Source organism: Teleopsis dalmanni, chromosome 2 (assembly GCF_002237135.1).
Source record: "Teleopsis dalmanni isolate 2A chromosome 2, ASM223713v2, whole genome shotgun sequence".
NCBI lineage: Eukaryota > Metazoa > Arthropoda > Insecta > Diptera > Diopsidae > Teleopsis > Teleopsis dalmanni.
In genome coordinates, this window is record NC_051847.1 from 89,761,069 (window position 1) to 89,774,923 (window position 13,855).

A 13,855-nucleotide genomic window follows, 5' to 3' on the forward strand; every position below is an offset into this window, starting at 1 on the left:
AGTCGCAATAATAGTACAGGCAGCGTCGCCAAACGCTGTGATAATAGACGAAAAAAACAGCAACGTCACCTGAAATAGTTCGGAAAGTGAAGGCTAGACTTAAACGACGCAATGACAAATCCACGTCGTAGTGGTAATAAATAACCAAAGAACTGAAAATATCCCACGGAAGCATCTGAAGCATTTTCCAAAATTAGCTTAAGGTAAAGTCTTACAAGTACCTAAAGGCACAAGATCTTACAGCAAAACAACAAAAAGTTAGACTCGAAAGAGGAAAGTAGTTGTTACGCTTCGACGAATGTGGCGAATTTCTAAACATTGTGCTCTTTGATGAGAAAAATTTCTTTATTGAACAAGCAGTTCATAAACTCTAAAACTGGTCGTGTTTACTTAACTGAATGCACTGCCGAAAAGTTGAGACTACGAATGGCCACCCGAAGTAATTTTCAAGTAATCTCAAGTAATGGTATGAACAGCGTACTTAGTGTCAAAGTCCATTCATGCGTTTTATTATTAGGAAAATGTTTTAGAAATTTCTTTAGAGTCATAGGCATGCATATATTTCGGTCGTAAACCATGGAAATTCCAACAAGACTCGGCACTGGTCTCGATCTCATAAAGCTCGTGTCAACCAAAAATGGTTAAAAAATCATGTCCATAAATCATGACTAATAAATCTGGACCAGATTGGAGAGCAAAGTGAGGACAAAAAATTATGACGGTATGGATGCGCTGAAGAAAGCCGTTGTTCAAGAATGACCCAATTACCGGTAGATTGCATTCGTGAAACATGCTATTCATTTTTTAACCGTTTGAAGGCCGTAGTCAAGTCAAAAGGTGACCACATCGTGCAAGAGTGAATGGGTTCTGAACTATTGATCTATTTTAGTAATTTGAATCAATTACAAAACACAAAAGAGATCGACCATATCTCTTTTTGAATAGGGAACACTTCAATCGTCTAACCCTGTATTTTATTATAACAAGAAACTATGGTACAAATATTTAACCAAGCTTATTATGTTTTAGGTAAATATTAAATTTTAGTGAATAACAATAATATTCCAGTGTCATTACAAGTTTTGGTTAAACTCTATTAATTGTAATAATTACAATAAACTTTATTAATTTTTTAATACTTTTAAACATTCATTTTTTAGTTAATATTTTTAATTAAACATTTAATTTTTAACCGGAAAACAATTCCATTAACATTTCGCTTTGCTCAACCACAGCGACCACGAAATGGCAAATAAATAAATTAATAAATTAAAATCATTTTTATCATTATTTATTTTGTATAATTGAAGATATTTTAAAATCGAAAAATTTACTTAATATTACATTTTTTAATTTATTATTTTGGTTTTATTTACTCGTATTTTTTTTATTTTTTACTTTATAATTTCAAATAAATGTTCTTCTTATAGATACACTGTCATGTCTGGCACACCATCAAAAATGCTGGAGCATTTACTTGAGACACGTCTCGGTAGTCAAGTGAGTGGTATGGATCCCTTCCTAGATGACTTCCTCCTAACGCACATAGTTTTCATGCCAGTTGTGCAGTTAGTGGATGAATTGGCGAACTAATATCCTTTTCAAACAAATTACAAATTTATAACTATCTTAAGGTTACATAGTAGAATTATGGTATAATACTTCACTGAATAGAATTTTAAATAACCTCAGCCTTTCATATTACCCGATGAAGTATGTATTTACTTAATTCCTTTAGGTCACCACGTACAGGTCATTATTTTGTTTAGTTGCAAGAGTTGCGCCGTAGTAAAAACTTTCAGTGATTATTTTGCTTAAGAGGATTTTGTTCAGACAAAATTGTTCATAAATTGAAATATTAAACTTTTAAAGAGTTACGGTTTTCCTTCTAGTTCTTAAATACTTAATATATTTTATTAATATAAAATATATGAAAATAGCAATTTAAAAAAAAAACCATAATGATATTTTATAATTTTACTTTAAGAACTTTAAGATTTTAGTTATTGTTTATTAATTTTTTTATAGATTCTTAAACATATTCTTCAAATCTAACTGAACAGAAGACTTTCTCCTGTTTGAATGAAAACCAGAATGTCAGTTATTGAGTACATGCGACATCGGAATATGATATCCGATATATTCTGATGTATGACATCAGAATATGTCATCGGAATTTAATATCAAAACATGTAATAAATAATAATCTATAAAATAGTATATTTTGACTTCTGCTTATATTACATGAGTCCTTAAATTTTTGCTTATCAAAAATTTAAGTGTTTACACTTTTTAAGTGTTTACACTTAAAGGTTCAGAGTTTAGAGTACAGCAAAATAAAAGATAAACGAAAAGTTACTTATTTTTTTTAAATTTGTTTTTGAATATGATTTGCATATTTTCTCATTCTTTAGAGTTAAATTTTTTAACATAAATATTGAAATAATTCCATTCCCTCTTCTCTGCTTTGAATTTTTTAATTATATAAATTTTTATGATTAATTCATTAACTTATAAATTTTATTTCTAAATTTGATAGAGCTTTTTATTTGAAATATGATTCGCAGTTTTATTTTCTCTTTATTTTCATCAAAACTTACACTTGTAATTCTCATAACGATATCTTGCGAGGCAGGATTTACTAAGCCAACGAACTTAAAAAATAAATGCGCACTTATCTTGTACATTTTTGCATGGATTGTGTGTACATTCTGTATAGATAATATAACTGCACACTACACACTAATTGAGATAATCACATAATAGTGCTAAGTATCATAGTCTAAACACACTATAAGTTTAGTTTTAATTTATTGCGGGGCGATCTGATGTTTTTAGCCTTTAGTGAGTAGTTTCCAACTTTTTTACTACACATACTATACTTGAATATATTCGAGAATTTTCAAATTTCCGTATTTAAGTTAAAAAGTTAAATATAGTTATTAAACTTAAATATTTTTTTAAATAAAATATTTTTTTTTGTTGAACATGCATTCGTATTTCAAAATGTATATGATTTAAGTAGGTTGCTAACCAGAATAACCTTTGACGGATATATGAGGTTACGAACATTTTTCCTTTTTTTTTTTAAATGTATTTATTTGATCTTCAATAGTTGTATTCGAACATTTTAGTAAAGAACTGACTTATTCTCTTTGTATTATTCAAAGATTTTCTATATGTGCTTTTATATATGATTTCCTATATGAAGCCACTTTTTTAATAGAATATTAACTAGCAAGATATGTGTTTATTTAGTTACTTAAGATAAGTTATACTTATATTGGTATTAAAATAAACTGAATTTTGAATTGTCAGTCCATCTCTTTTAAAGTAGTCGCCCTTTGATACTACGTTCTTATGCCACCATAATTTCTAGCTTGGAAAATATTGTTTAGATCTGATACATGATTTCGTCTTCTTCTCAACTGTCAAACCACATTCTTCTTTGAGTTTGGAATATAAATAAAATTGCAGGGTATCCTATCATTAGCACAGAACAGTCGCGATATTACAGTGATGATATATTATTTTTTTATCATTTTATATAAAGAGTATTTGTGATTAAAGGCATTCTTCGCTTTAAAAATGTAATGTCAAACTTTCTTCTGTTGTATATTCAACTAAATAATGGTGTAATGTTGTCACCATTACTTTTATTGGTCATTCCGGAAAGCTCAAATCAATCTGGTATTAATCAGTTCAATAAAATCATGATATGAAGCAATGCATGTAAATCATTAAATCCACAGAAGTCAGTTAAGTCTTTTTTTTGAGCAAGTAAGATTGTTAAATCATTTGATACCCTATTCCAAATAATTCCACACTCCACACTTAATCAAATTTTTGTATTTTTTAAGCAATCTTTTAGATTGAAATAAGTTTTTAAAAATAATAAACCTTTAACCTTCTCTCATGTGATGCTTATTATGTTGAGTGTTGATTCAATATGCATATAATATACCAGTTCTTACTTCGTAGTAATTTCGTAACTATTGTGATTGTTACTTGACTTCAGTAACTTTACTTTATTTATCAACTGTTCATATTATTTGTTGTTTTATTTTTTGAGATTTGAAAATTTCACAATTGGAAGTTGTGTATATTTCACTTAAATCGTGCACAGAATACAATTGTACTCGACTTCAGTAATGAAAAGAACACACTTTCAATGGTAAAATTTTACAATTCCTAACAAAACAAATTACTAACCAAACAATTGCAAACAGTTGCTACAGTAAGGATTCACTTATTTGCATTTAAATGAAGTAAAAACTGCAGTAGTCCAACTTTTGGCTTGGATATTAAAGCAAGTTTCACTTAAGTTTAATCTGTGGAAATGTAAAAACTTGAAAAATAAATTTGTGAGAAATACAAAAGGAACAGGAAATAAGACTTTTCGTGAAAAAAACCTCATAAAAAGTTTATTAAAATTACTTCCCCATACTTTAATCTAGGGATTTTGTAATACAAAGTACCAAATCCAATCACGTCGTTTTTGTAATTACAACAGGAAGAAAACTTAATTTTAGTTTGTCAGAAAATAACAAAACTAATTTACATCGTAAATTTTAAACTCATTTTACGCTTTCTCATCTTAAGCATTATACTTAAGATTATATCAGCAAGAGATATCTTACAATACAATACAAGAAAGGTAACATAGATAGATCATCACTGACAAGTCATCAGTAATAAGTATTCCAAAACTACAACAATCTAGAGAAATGGTTATAAAAAATTCTTATTAAGAAATATTAATGAAAGCTATTATCATATTAAAGAGTACAATGATACAGAATCCTGTTTAAAATCTCATGTTTATAGTAATTAACGTCTCAATAGGCTAACATCTATTAGCTCGTAGGAAGAAACACAACTGCATAAGAGCTATTAATCCGAAATTATAACAAAGGACAAAGGTATGATAAGTAGTTACTTGTCACGTAAGACTCCTTTAAATTATGCTATGTGTCCTAAACTGCAACTATAAAACTCATGGCACCATCCATTTGTTTAATTATCCTATTACTTAATTATATAGAAGTGAATCCAATGACTTTTTTTCACTGAAATAGCAACATTTTTGAAAGTTTAAATTAACTAATGTATGGAACTTGTAACTGTCACTATGACTTTCTCAAGTCTTTTGGCCTCATAAGGCTATGGAAACTATACACCTTGGTTTCGCATGCCTTTTAACTTTATTCTACTGCTTTGTGTTGGATAAACTGATGGAAACCAACTACATTATCTTCTCAAGGCTTTGCTAATTCGTATTACTTTATTTTAAGTAACTAACTGGAGTCTAATACTTTATTTGTAATTATTTATTAATTTTCAAGACATATTTTTTAAAGAAAAATTTAAAACAGTTCAATACATATAAACTACTATAAACTAAACTACTATAACATATGGATATAAATGAGTACACTACGTCGTTCAAATATTAGCAAGTTCAATCATCACATGCATATATCATCCAAAAAGTCTTTAAGTGTTTTAATCTTCTAAAATCGTCTATAATATATTCAAAATATTTCTGTTTTTTAAATTATAACACGATACCGCTTTAAAACTTTAGGGGCTTTCTTTTTGAAGATCTTGGCGAACTTCAGATCCTCCCTCTGAATAGCATCATAAGCTTTGCCAAAGTTTTAAGATAGTTTTAACCCTTGAGTTTTTAATAATATGATAGCACAATGGCCTTCCGACCTAAGTGAATCCCTTGAGATCGCTGGTATAACCTAACCTAACCTAACCTAAATTATGACAGTGATATTAGTTATATATTTATATATTAATAGCAGATTTGAGAGCGTGTTTTTTAAATAAAAAATATAAATAAAAAATAATAAAAAAAGTAAAAAAAAAATAACAATACACTTATAAAGTATTGCATTATTGATTTTTGACTTTATATACAAACGTATATGCATATATGAAAAAGTCCTTAACTCCTTTGCACTTTTCACTGTGATATCAATGATGGTTCGCATACTCCCGAAGATCGGGAATACATAATAAATTTTAAGAAGCGTGTCGTACATTTTATGCAAAAGTGGGTTATGGCTGTACGTCATGCGGCTTTTGAAGAACCCAGTGTCTGTGATTTTATAGAGGTAATTCTCAATATATACCTTTTAAAATACATAATGCTTATATTTAACATTTCATATTTTTGTTTTTTTTTTTGTGTTATCAGGATTTAGCTGCAGAAATTGAAGCTGATCCAGATTTACACGAAGAAACAAGTATTATACATAATGTATTAACACAAATGGCACGTTATCAAGAAGATCGTAATCAGAATGCTGGACAGAAATGGAAACTACCACCCAATGGTCAACCAATCTGTTTGTTCAGTGGTAATGCTACACCATCGAAAACTGTCATACGACCAGATGATGATAGTAAGTTAACAAAAAAAATTTATAAAATGAACTGCATGAGTGTTAACATTAGGTAAAAATATAGTTTTGCGACAGTAAAAAGAGATTATATATAAGTTATCAGGTTTCTTAAACAAAAAATAGGAATGAAATCCATTAACTAACAACTCTAGGCTTTTCCAAAAATAATCCCTTTCTCAAAATATTAAGTTTCAATTTAAATTTATATCCAAAACTCTACTTTCACTAGCATCAAGACATAAAGTAACCATACAGCGATCTCACAGTTAATCTAGGCTATGAGCAAATATAACCCACATATTTTTAATTAAATTATTTCATTCTTTTATAATAAATTATTTAGATTTTAATAAAATATTAAAAAGATTCTTATATTTATTTTTTCTTTATTTAATTTATTAGTAATATTCCGGGTATATTGTGCTGATCACACATACTGCACACTACGTTTTCCTCTTCATACAACCGCCGAATTAGTCAAAGCCTGTGCAGCAGATAAACTACAATTAAATCGAGGTCCTGATGACTTGGTTATGGTGGAAGTAAAATCAAATGGTGAACGTTGTGTCTTTAAGGATAACGATGTTAGCATACCTACGGGCTTAAGTTTAAATGGACGCCTTTTTGTTTCAGTTAAGGATCATTTAGATGCCTTGGTAGGTTATATTTTAATGTTGAAAAGGAAGAGTGAAAATTTATTGTATAATATTTACAGACTCCTTTACCGGAACAAGAGGGTCCAACGGAGGGAATTGAAATGGACTTAGAAATTTTAAGCACCAAAGAAATAGCTTACTATATAACATTATTCGATTGGGATCTGTTTTGGGCAGTGCACGAATATGAGTTATTGTATCACACCTTCGGCCGTCATCACTTTGGCAAGGTAATTGAAATATTTTCAATTTCCATGTAAATATTTTATTAATATATTCATGTGCATATATTCATATGAACATATAATATTAGTAATTTATGTGTACAATTTCAAAATATTTTAAATTCGCAATGGCCATTAGGCACTCATAGAGGAAGTCATGCAAAAATTTATATCAATTTTGAGCAATTTGAACTTTATTGAAATATTGAAGCTATGGCTGAAGTAATTAAGTTTAAAATATTTTATACAATTTATATAAAACGTTAAATGTTTATAGTGAAATATTTAAACGAGTTCAAAACATTTGTAATATATTGAAAATTAAATAATTTATTATTAAGTGAAGTGTTTGTGGTATCTACCATAGACTACTTCAAATTTGAAAACAATTCTATTTTGTGTGAAGTGCAACATCATTTGGACTTTAAGGACTTTAAATAAATAACAAATATTTTTGAAAGGTCTGTCATTTAATTAATTTGATTTAATAATTTTATAAGTAATTTGAATTTGTTAAACAAAATGGAACTATTAAGCATTTAAGTGCTCATGTTTCAAATTAATAAAATTTTTTCCCACATTTCTCTATTTTATAATAAAAAATAAAATAATTTGTGAAAACATTTTACCAGAAAAATATTCTAGAATATTTTCATAATAACTTCATAATAAAGTGAATTTATTAAATAAATAAATAAAAGTAAATTTTTTTTAAAAATTACAATGTGATAATAAAGTAAAAGCTTTTCTAAGAGCTTATGAGAGCCTTTTCATAATTATAATATGTAGAGAAAATGGATGAAAACTCCTTTATCGTATATACTTGAACGAAATGAATATTCTTAATATTAGAGAAAAATGTACATAGCAGTAATGGAGCAGAGTAGATCCTTGTACGTTTTGTTATATTTTATATTTAATCCAATATATTGAGTGCTCACTTCACTGCTAATATATATACACTCGTATGTATGTGTACAAGGAGTTAACTTTTAAATAGAAAATTTGAAAGTTCATTTAAAGTTTAAACTTAGTTGCAGATATTCGAGTAAATAATTTTATGTTTACAAAAGTTAGACAACTAAAGCAAAAATTCAATTTGCGGTTAGAGTACATTTCATGTATGCGAAACTCCTAGGATGTACTTAAAAGCCATTGAAAATGCTGTATTTGAGTCCTTGCGGAAGCCGTAAATGGAAAAATTAATATGCAAGTACATCCTATATAAGCGGTAAATCAAGTTCTTACATGCGTTTTTATGGTATTTTATACAAATTCCAGTTGATTTGCGCAATTTCATAACAAAGTCCTTCGACGATATGACAATATATGCTAACAAGTGCTTAACTCCATGCTAAATAAATGCTGCCATCATAATCCTGGACGTACAATGCACTATTCCATGAAATGGTGTGCACATGTGGTTGCAGGATGCACAAACTGGCAAACATCGAAAAAACCGCAAATTTCCTCTGGGAAATTATATTGCATTGAATATTTTTATTTATTGAATTTAATGGAAAAGAATTTTGAAAAAAAATTAAAAACTCATTTTTATTTTTCTCGCATCCGTGTATTAATTTTTTTTATTTTCCATATATATAAAAATAATTTATTACTTATGGTATACGTATATAGTAGAAGATGTGTGAAAGAAGTTTATTAAAATTCCTCATGAAATTTTTCCATGTACTCTTTTCCATTCCATTTTAAAATATAATTCCAGAAATTAATTAATTATTTTATAAAGAGGTTTTTTTTAACAGTAGTGAACTACAACAACAAAAATTCATTTTGTATTATTTTAATTAATTGAATTTTTGGCTGACCATACAGCTGTTTCGAGTGTTGCCAAATACCCATCATCAGTGGTCTTGGAAATAATTCTTGTATTTAATTATTCGTAAATAATTATTTTTTGAGACTGCAAGTACCAAGAATTATTTTATTAAATTTTATCTCTCATTAAAAACACTTCATCTGAGCTCAACCACTAAAATTTATTTTTATTATTTCTTATTGTTTAATATTCGTTATATTTTCTCTTTACGTATATATTCTAATACCGTCTTTTGAACATTATGGCCAATAATTTATATAAACTCAAATCAATATATTTGAAAATCTAATAAATCTAATTTCAAAGGTATTGCAACCTCACTCATTTTGTTATTCGACTTCAAAAATTTTAGTACTTAGGGTGTCTATCGCCCATCCGATTTAGCCATTTTCCTTATATAAAATGATATGACTCAATATTTACTTTATACTGACCAAGTTGATAGACTAATCAGATTGATTTTTTTCTGCTTGGATAGGGGAGTCACGTGATCTTAAAGGTATACTCTAAGTATGTCAAGACGGTATTATTTAGTTTGTAGTCATGGAATACTGAACTATATGTCCAGGAATATAATAGCAGCATTAATTTAGTATTTCGTTAAGCACTAGCTTTATGGAGATTTTTTAGATCTGACGTAAAAATAAATGTCTTATACGTCTCTTAAATGAGTTTTAGTGCAAAAGACTAATATCCTAACCATATTTAACCCACACTGTAATACATGTTCAGTATTTTTTGCAACAAGTATCTGAAAATACTTTAAAATTTTTAAAAATTGTTAAAAGCTTCCGGTCTCAGGTAAGTAATTCTATCACATATATCTCCAAGCGCTCTAAATTTGTTATTAGTCTCTTTTTACATAAAATATAGACATTTTTAAACAGTATTCTCTGACCACTAATCTAAGCTGAAAATATTTATGAAGCGCAGTTTTCACTGTTTCTGTTTTATTACAATATCAATCTATCTATCAATTTGCTGTACCTAATGATTAAATTGCAGTGGCTAGTGTTAGTACCTAGAAAAAATGTAGTTGAGCAAATCCATTTCATAGCACTATCCACGTTGAGCAACAAACACTGGATACTGTATTCAACATAGTGTAACTATAGCGAGAGTCGTCAGCTACTGCACCCAGGGACTGTTGCCTAATCATATGTTGGAAATAATATCGTCTTGTGCTTTGCAATAAAGAAATTTTATTTACCACTAGCTGGCAATCTAGTATATTTCATAATATGAAATAAAGATACCGTTTTTTTTTATTTTTTAACATATTGTGACATGAGAAAAGAGTGAAAACGGAAGGATTCTGTTGCCTAGAGTATGACTTTATGAATATGTACTTTTGAAATGACAACTATTTTGAAAAACTTTTCCGTTTACGCCACATGTCAATAAAACTTAGTTTATGGGATATTGAGAGTTAGAAAGTTAAAGTTAAAGTTAGAAATTTTTATATAAAAACCATCAAAAATAAGCAAAAGCGTCTTGGAGATACGGGTGCTTAAGAATTTCCATTCAAGACTAATTTTCAAATTGTCACTTCTCTTATCTATTGTTTAAACTATTGGTTGTGCCAATACTCGAAACAGCTGTATAGTCAGCCAGAAATACAATCAATTAAAATAATATAAAGAGAATTTTAATCGTTATAGTTCACTATTTTTCGAGATCTCTCCAATAAATAGTTTATACAATTGAAAATGTTTGTATTGAAATAAATACTAATAAGAACGGGTAATTAAAGAATCAATATTCTTTTCTAAAATTGATTTTTAAAAGGTATTATTTTTAAAAATTTATCAACTAATCCAAATCGGATGTGAATTTTAGTCAAAATTCCTGTTATTTATAAATTAATGATACATTTGGAAGTTGACAATAGATGGCGTGTCAATAGAAATAGAAAGAGTTAAGAAATTGTCGATATCTGAAGAAGAAAACTATATTGACAAATACCGTAATGAAAGAAGTTAATCCTTAAATCGATGAACTCGGAAAAACGGGATCGCAAAATAAAAACAAAATATTTTGAAAAAAAAATTCAGAAGAATATTGTAAGGATCAAATTTAACGTTAAAAATTCAACCCCCACCAATTAAATTAATAATAAAAGTAAATATAGAGAAAATGACATAGAATGAGCTTTAAAATTTACTTGTTAAAATTCAATTAATTCCTTATGTAAAACTCAATTGCTTCAAAGCAACACTTTGTGTATTTCAAAATGTCTCTTGTCGCTTTCAGTGCTAGTATTTGGTGCAAAACAGCACCTTGTTTAGTTAAAATATTCCTTATCGCTTACAATAGTAGAATTATGGTGCAAAACAGCACTTTGTGTGCTTCAAAATGTTGCGTTGTCTCCTGCAGTGGAGGAGACAAATTCTGGCTTTCGTTCCATTCGTGATTTCGCACCATTGCAGGTTTGGGCTTGCTGGTTTTGACAACTCCAACGATTCCCAAAGGTTACAACGATCCCAACGTTTCCAACGCTGTCCAAGGATTTCGACGTGGTATTTGGGATTTCGCACCATTGCAGGTTGTACATTGCTGGTTACAACGATTTCAACGTTTCCAACGCTTTCATTTTTGATCATAAGATATATTAATCTATTAGATTAATCTAATATATATATTAGATTATACATCTATTAATTTATTAGATTAATCTAACATTAATGTTAGATTATACATTTATTAAATGTTAAGAATCTGTAATTGAAATTCGCATACATTACTAGCTGCGATAAAATCTTGAAGTCCATAATGTAAGATTCTCTATATAATTCTAGATTTCTGTAATATCACAAAAGTAAAAAGTAACATAAGTGTTTTATAAGAAGTCATATTCTATTTTATTCATAATATTAGAAAAATTTATTTATACGGATAACTTATAATGAAAATGAATTAATAAAACCAATTTAATCAACTATATATACATATATATACTATATATATATAACATATTAAGTCCCTTTAAATAAATGAAATTTCTCCGTATAAAATTACTTTAAAGCGATTTTTTAGTACTCAACGAGGAACTAATTAAATAATAATTTTTTATTTAGATTACCTCCAACCTTGATGTATTCCTACGACGGTTTAATGAGCTGCAGTACTGGATTGTATCTGAAATTGTTTCCACTCCCAGCATGAGTAAACGCGTTGGGCTACTAAGAAAATTCATTAAATTAGCTGCATAGTAAGTTTCATTAAAACTAAATTTTGTACTTGTATTTACGAAGCGTAGTAGATTAATTGTGAATTTAGATACAAATGAGTGCTTTCCATACTCCAGATACTCACTCACGCACATATCCGTACCAGAATATGTAGTGAGATGTGTACGTTGTGTATTGAATTTCACTTTGTTTTACTTTATCTATTGGCTTTCGAGCCTTTCGATTTTCAATTTATGTTGCTGCAGAACTGAAAAGCAATCTTTGTTCAATTAAAAATCCACTTTAATGCATATTCATACTGATGTGTAATTACAGCTGCAAGGAGTACCAAAATTTGAATGCTTTCTTTGCCATTGTAATGGGATTATCAAATATGGCCGTTTCACGTCTACAACAGACCTGGGATAAAATACCATCGAAGTTTCGTAAACTATTTCAAGAGTTCGAAGCACTCATCGATCCTAGTCGCAACCATCGCGCATATAGGGTTTTCGTGGGTAAATTGCAACCACCAGTAATTCCATTTATGCCACTATTGCTCAAGGATATGACATTCGCGCACGAAGGCAATAAAACCAGTCTAGATGGTTTGGTGAATTTTGAGAAAATGCATATGATGGCACAAACGATGCGTACGATACGCTTTTGTCGGTCGCGTAGTTTAGGTAAGTGCAATATACTTCAGTGCAAATTTATATAACATTATTAATTTTCAATTTTATCGACACAGGTCTTGAGCCGCCATCACCTAAAAGTGAGGGTGAAGTTCGCTCGTACATTAGCTGCTTACGTGTCATTGACAATCAACGCGCCCTAACCGCAATGTCGCAAAAAATCGAACCAACGAGGAAAAATTAAAAAATTACTGCAACTAATAATCGAGTAATTGAGTTCAAGAATTTATAGCGAACAGATTTTAAAGTATTTATTAAGTAAAATTGTAAAGTAAATTAAGTTACGTGGTGTATGCTGTTCACACCTACATTAAGACTGAAAAGTTTTCGGAAATTCTCATTTAAAATTCGCGCGCTGTATATTTTTCGATATTTTAAGTTTATGTAGTTTGGCAGCACTGTCCTTAATTTCTATGCCAAAAATGAGCGCGATCTGTCAGACAGTTCGTTTACGGCAGCTGTTGAAACCAGTTCACCTCAGTAGTGCGTTGCGAAATGTCTTCGACGGTCTTACGACCGTCCTGAAAGGCTTTGTACCACTCATAAACTTGAGTTTTCGATAAAACTGATTCCCCATAAGCCTTTTGTAGCATTCGCAACGATTCTGCACACGAAATTCGTTCGAAACACAAAATTTGATGCAAACTCTTTGTTCAATATTTTTTTCCATTGTTTTTTTCGCAACGCACTACTGAGGTGAACTGGTTTCAACAGCTGCCGAAAACGAACTGTCTGACAGATCGCGCTCATTTTTGGCATAGTAATTAAGGACAGTGCTGCCAAACTACATAAACTTAAAATATCGAAAAATATACAGCGAGCGAATTTTAAATGAGAATTTCCGAAAACTTTTC

At 29.2% G+C, this 13,855-nt stretch overlaps 2 protein-coding genes across 2 annotated transcripts in view; one reads left to right on the forward strand and one right to left on the reverse strand.

Annotated features, from left to right (window-relative positions):
• The window catches only part of LOC119678298 (rap guanine nucleotide exchange factor 4), a gene marked incomplete in the record, with an annotated part of 493,194 nt that overhangs the window by 110,446 nt on the left and 368,893 nt on the right, over positions 1 to 13,855 (reverse strand).
• LOC119678299 (rap guanine nucleotide exchange factor 4-like) lies at positions 1,437 to 13,348 on the forward strand. Its single transcript, XM_038090057.1, has 8 exons — positions 1,437 to 1,592; positions 5,972 to 6,125; positions 6,209 to 6,416; positions 6,819 to 7,072; positions 7,132 to 7,302; positions 12,214 to 12,347; positions 12,643 to 12,992; positions 13,058 to 13,348. Exons 1-8 carry the CDS (start codon positions 1,441 to 1,443, stop codon positions 13,183 to 13,185), a joined length of 1,551 nt encoding a protein of 516 aa, XP_037945985.1. The 5' UTR covers positions 1,437 to 1,440; the 3' UTR covers positions 13,186 to 13,348.

Bases quoted from the DNA above. Each gene is read 5' to 3' on its own strand.
- LOC119678299 (XM_038090057.1), top strand. From the start codon at position 1,441: ATGTCTGGCACACCATCAAAAATGCTGGAGCATTTACTTGAGACACGT. The intron at 6,126-6,208 runs GTAATTCTCAAT...TTGTGTTATCAG, and splicing joins GTGTCTGTGATTTTATAGAG to GATTTAGCTGCAGAAATTGA. The intron at 12,348-12,642 runs GTAAGTTTCATT...GTGTAATTACAG, and splicing joins TTCATTAAATTAGCTGCATA to CTGCAAGGAGTACCAAAATT.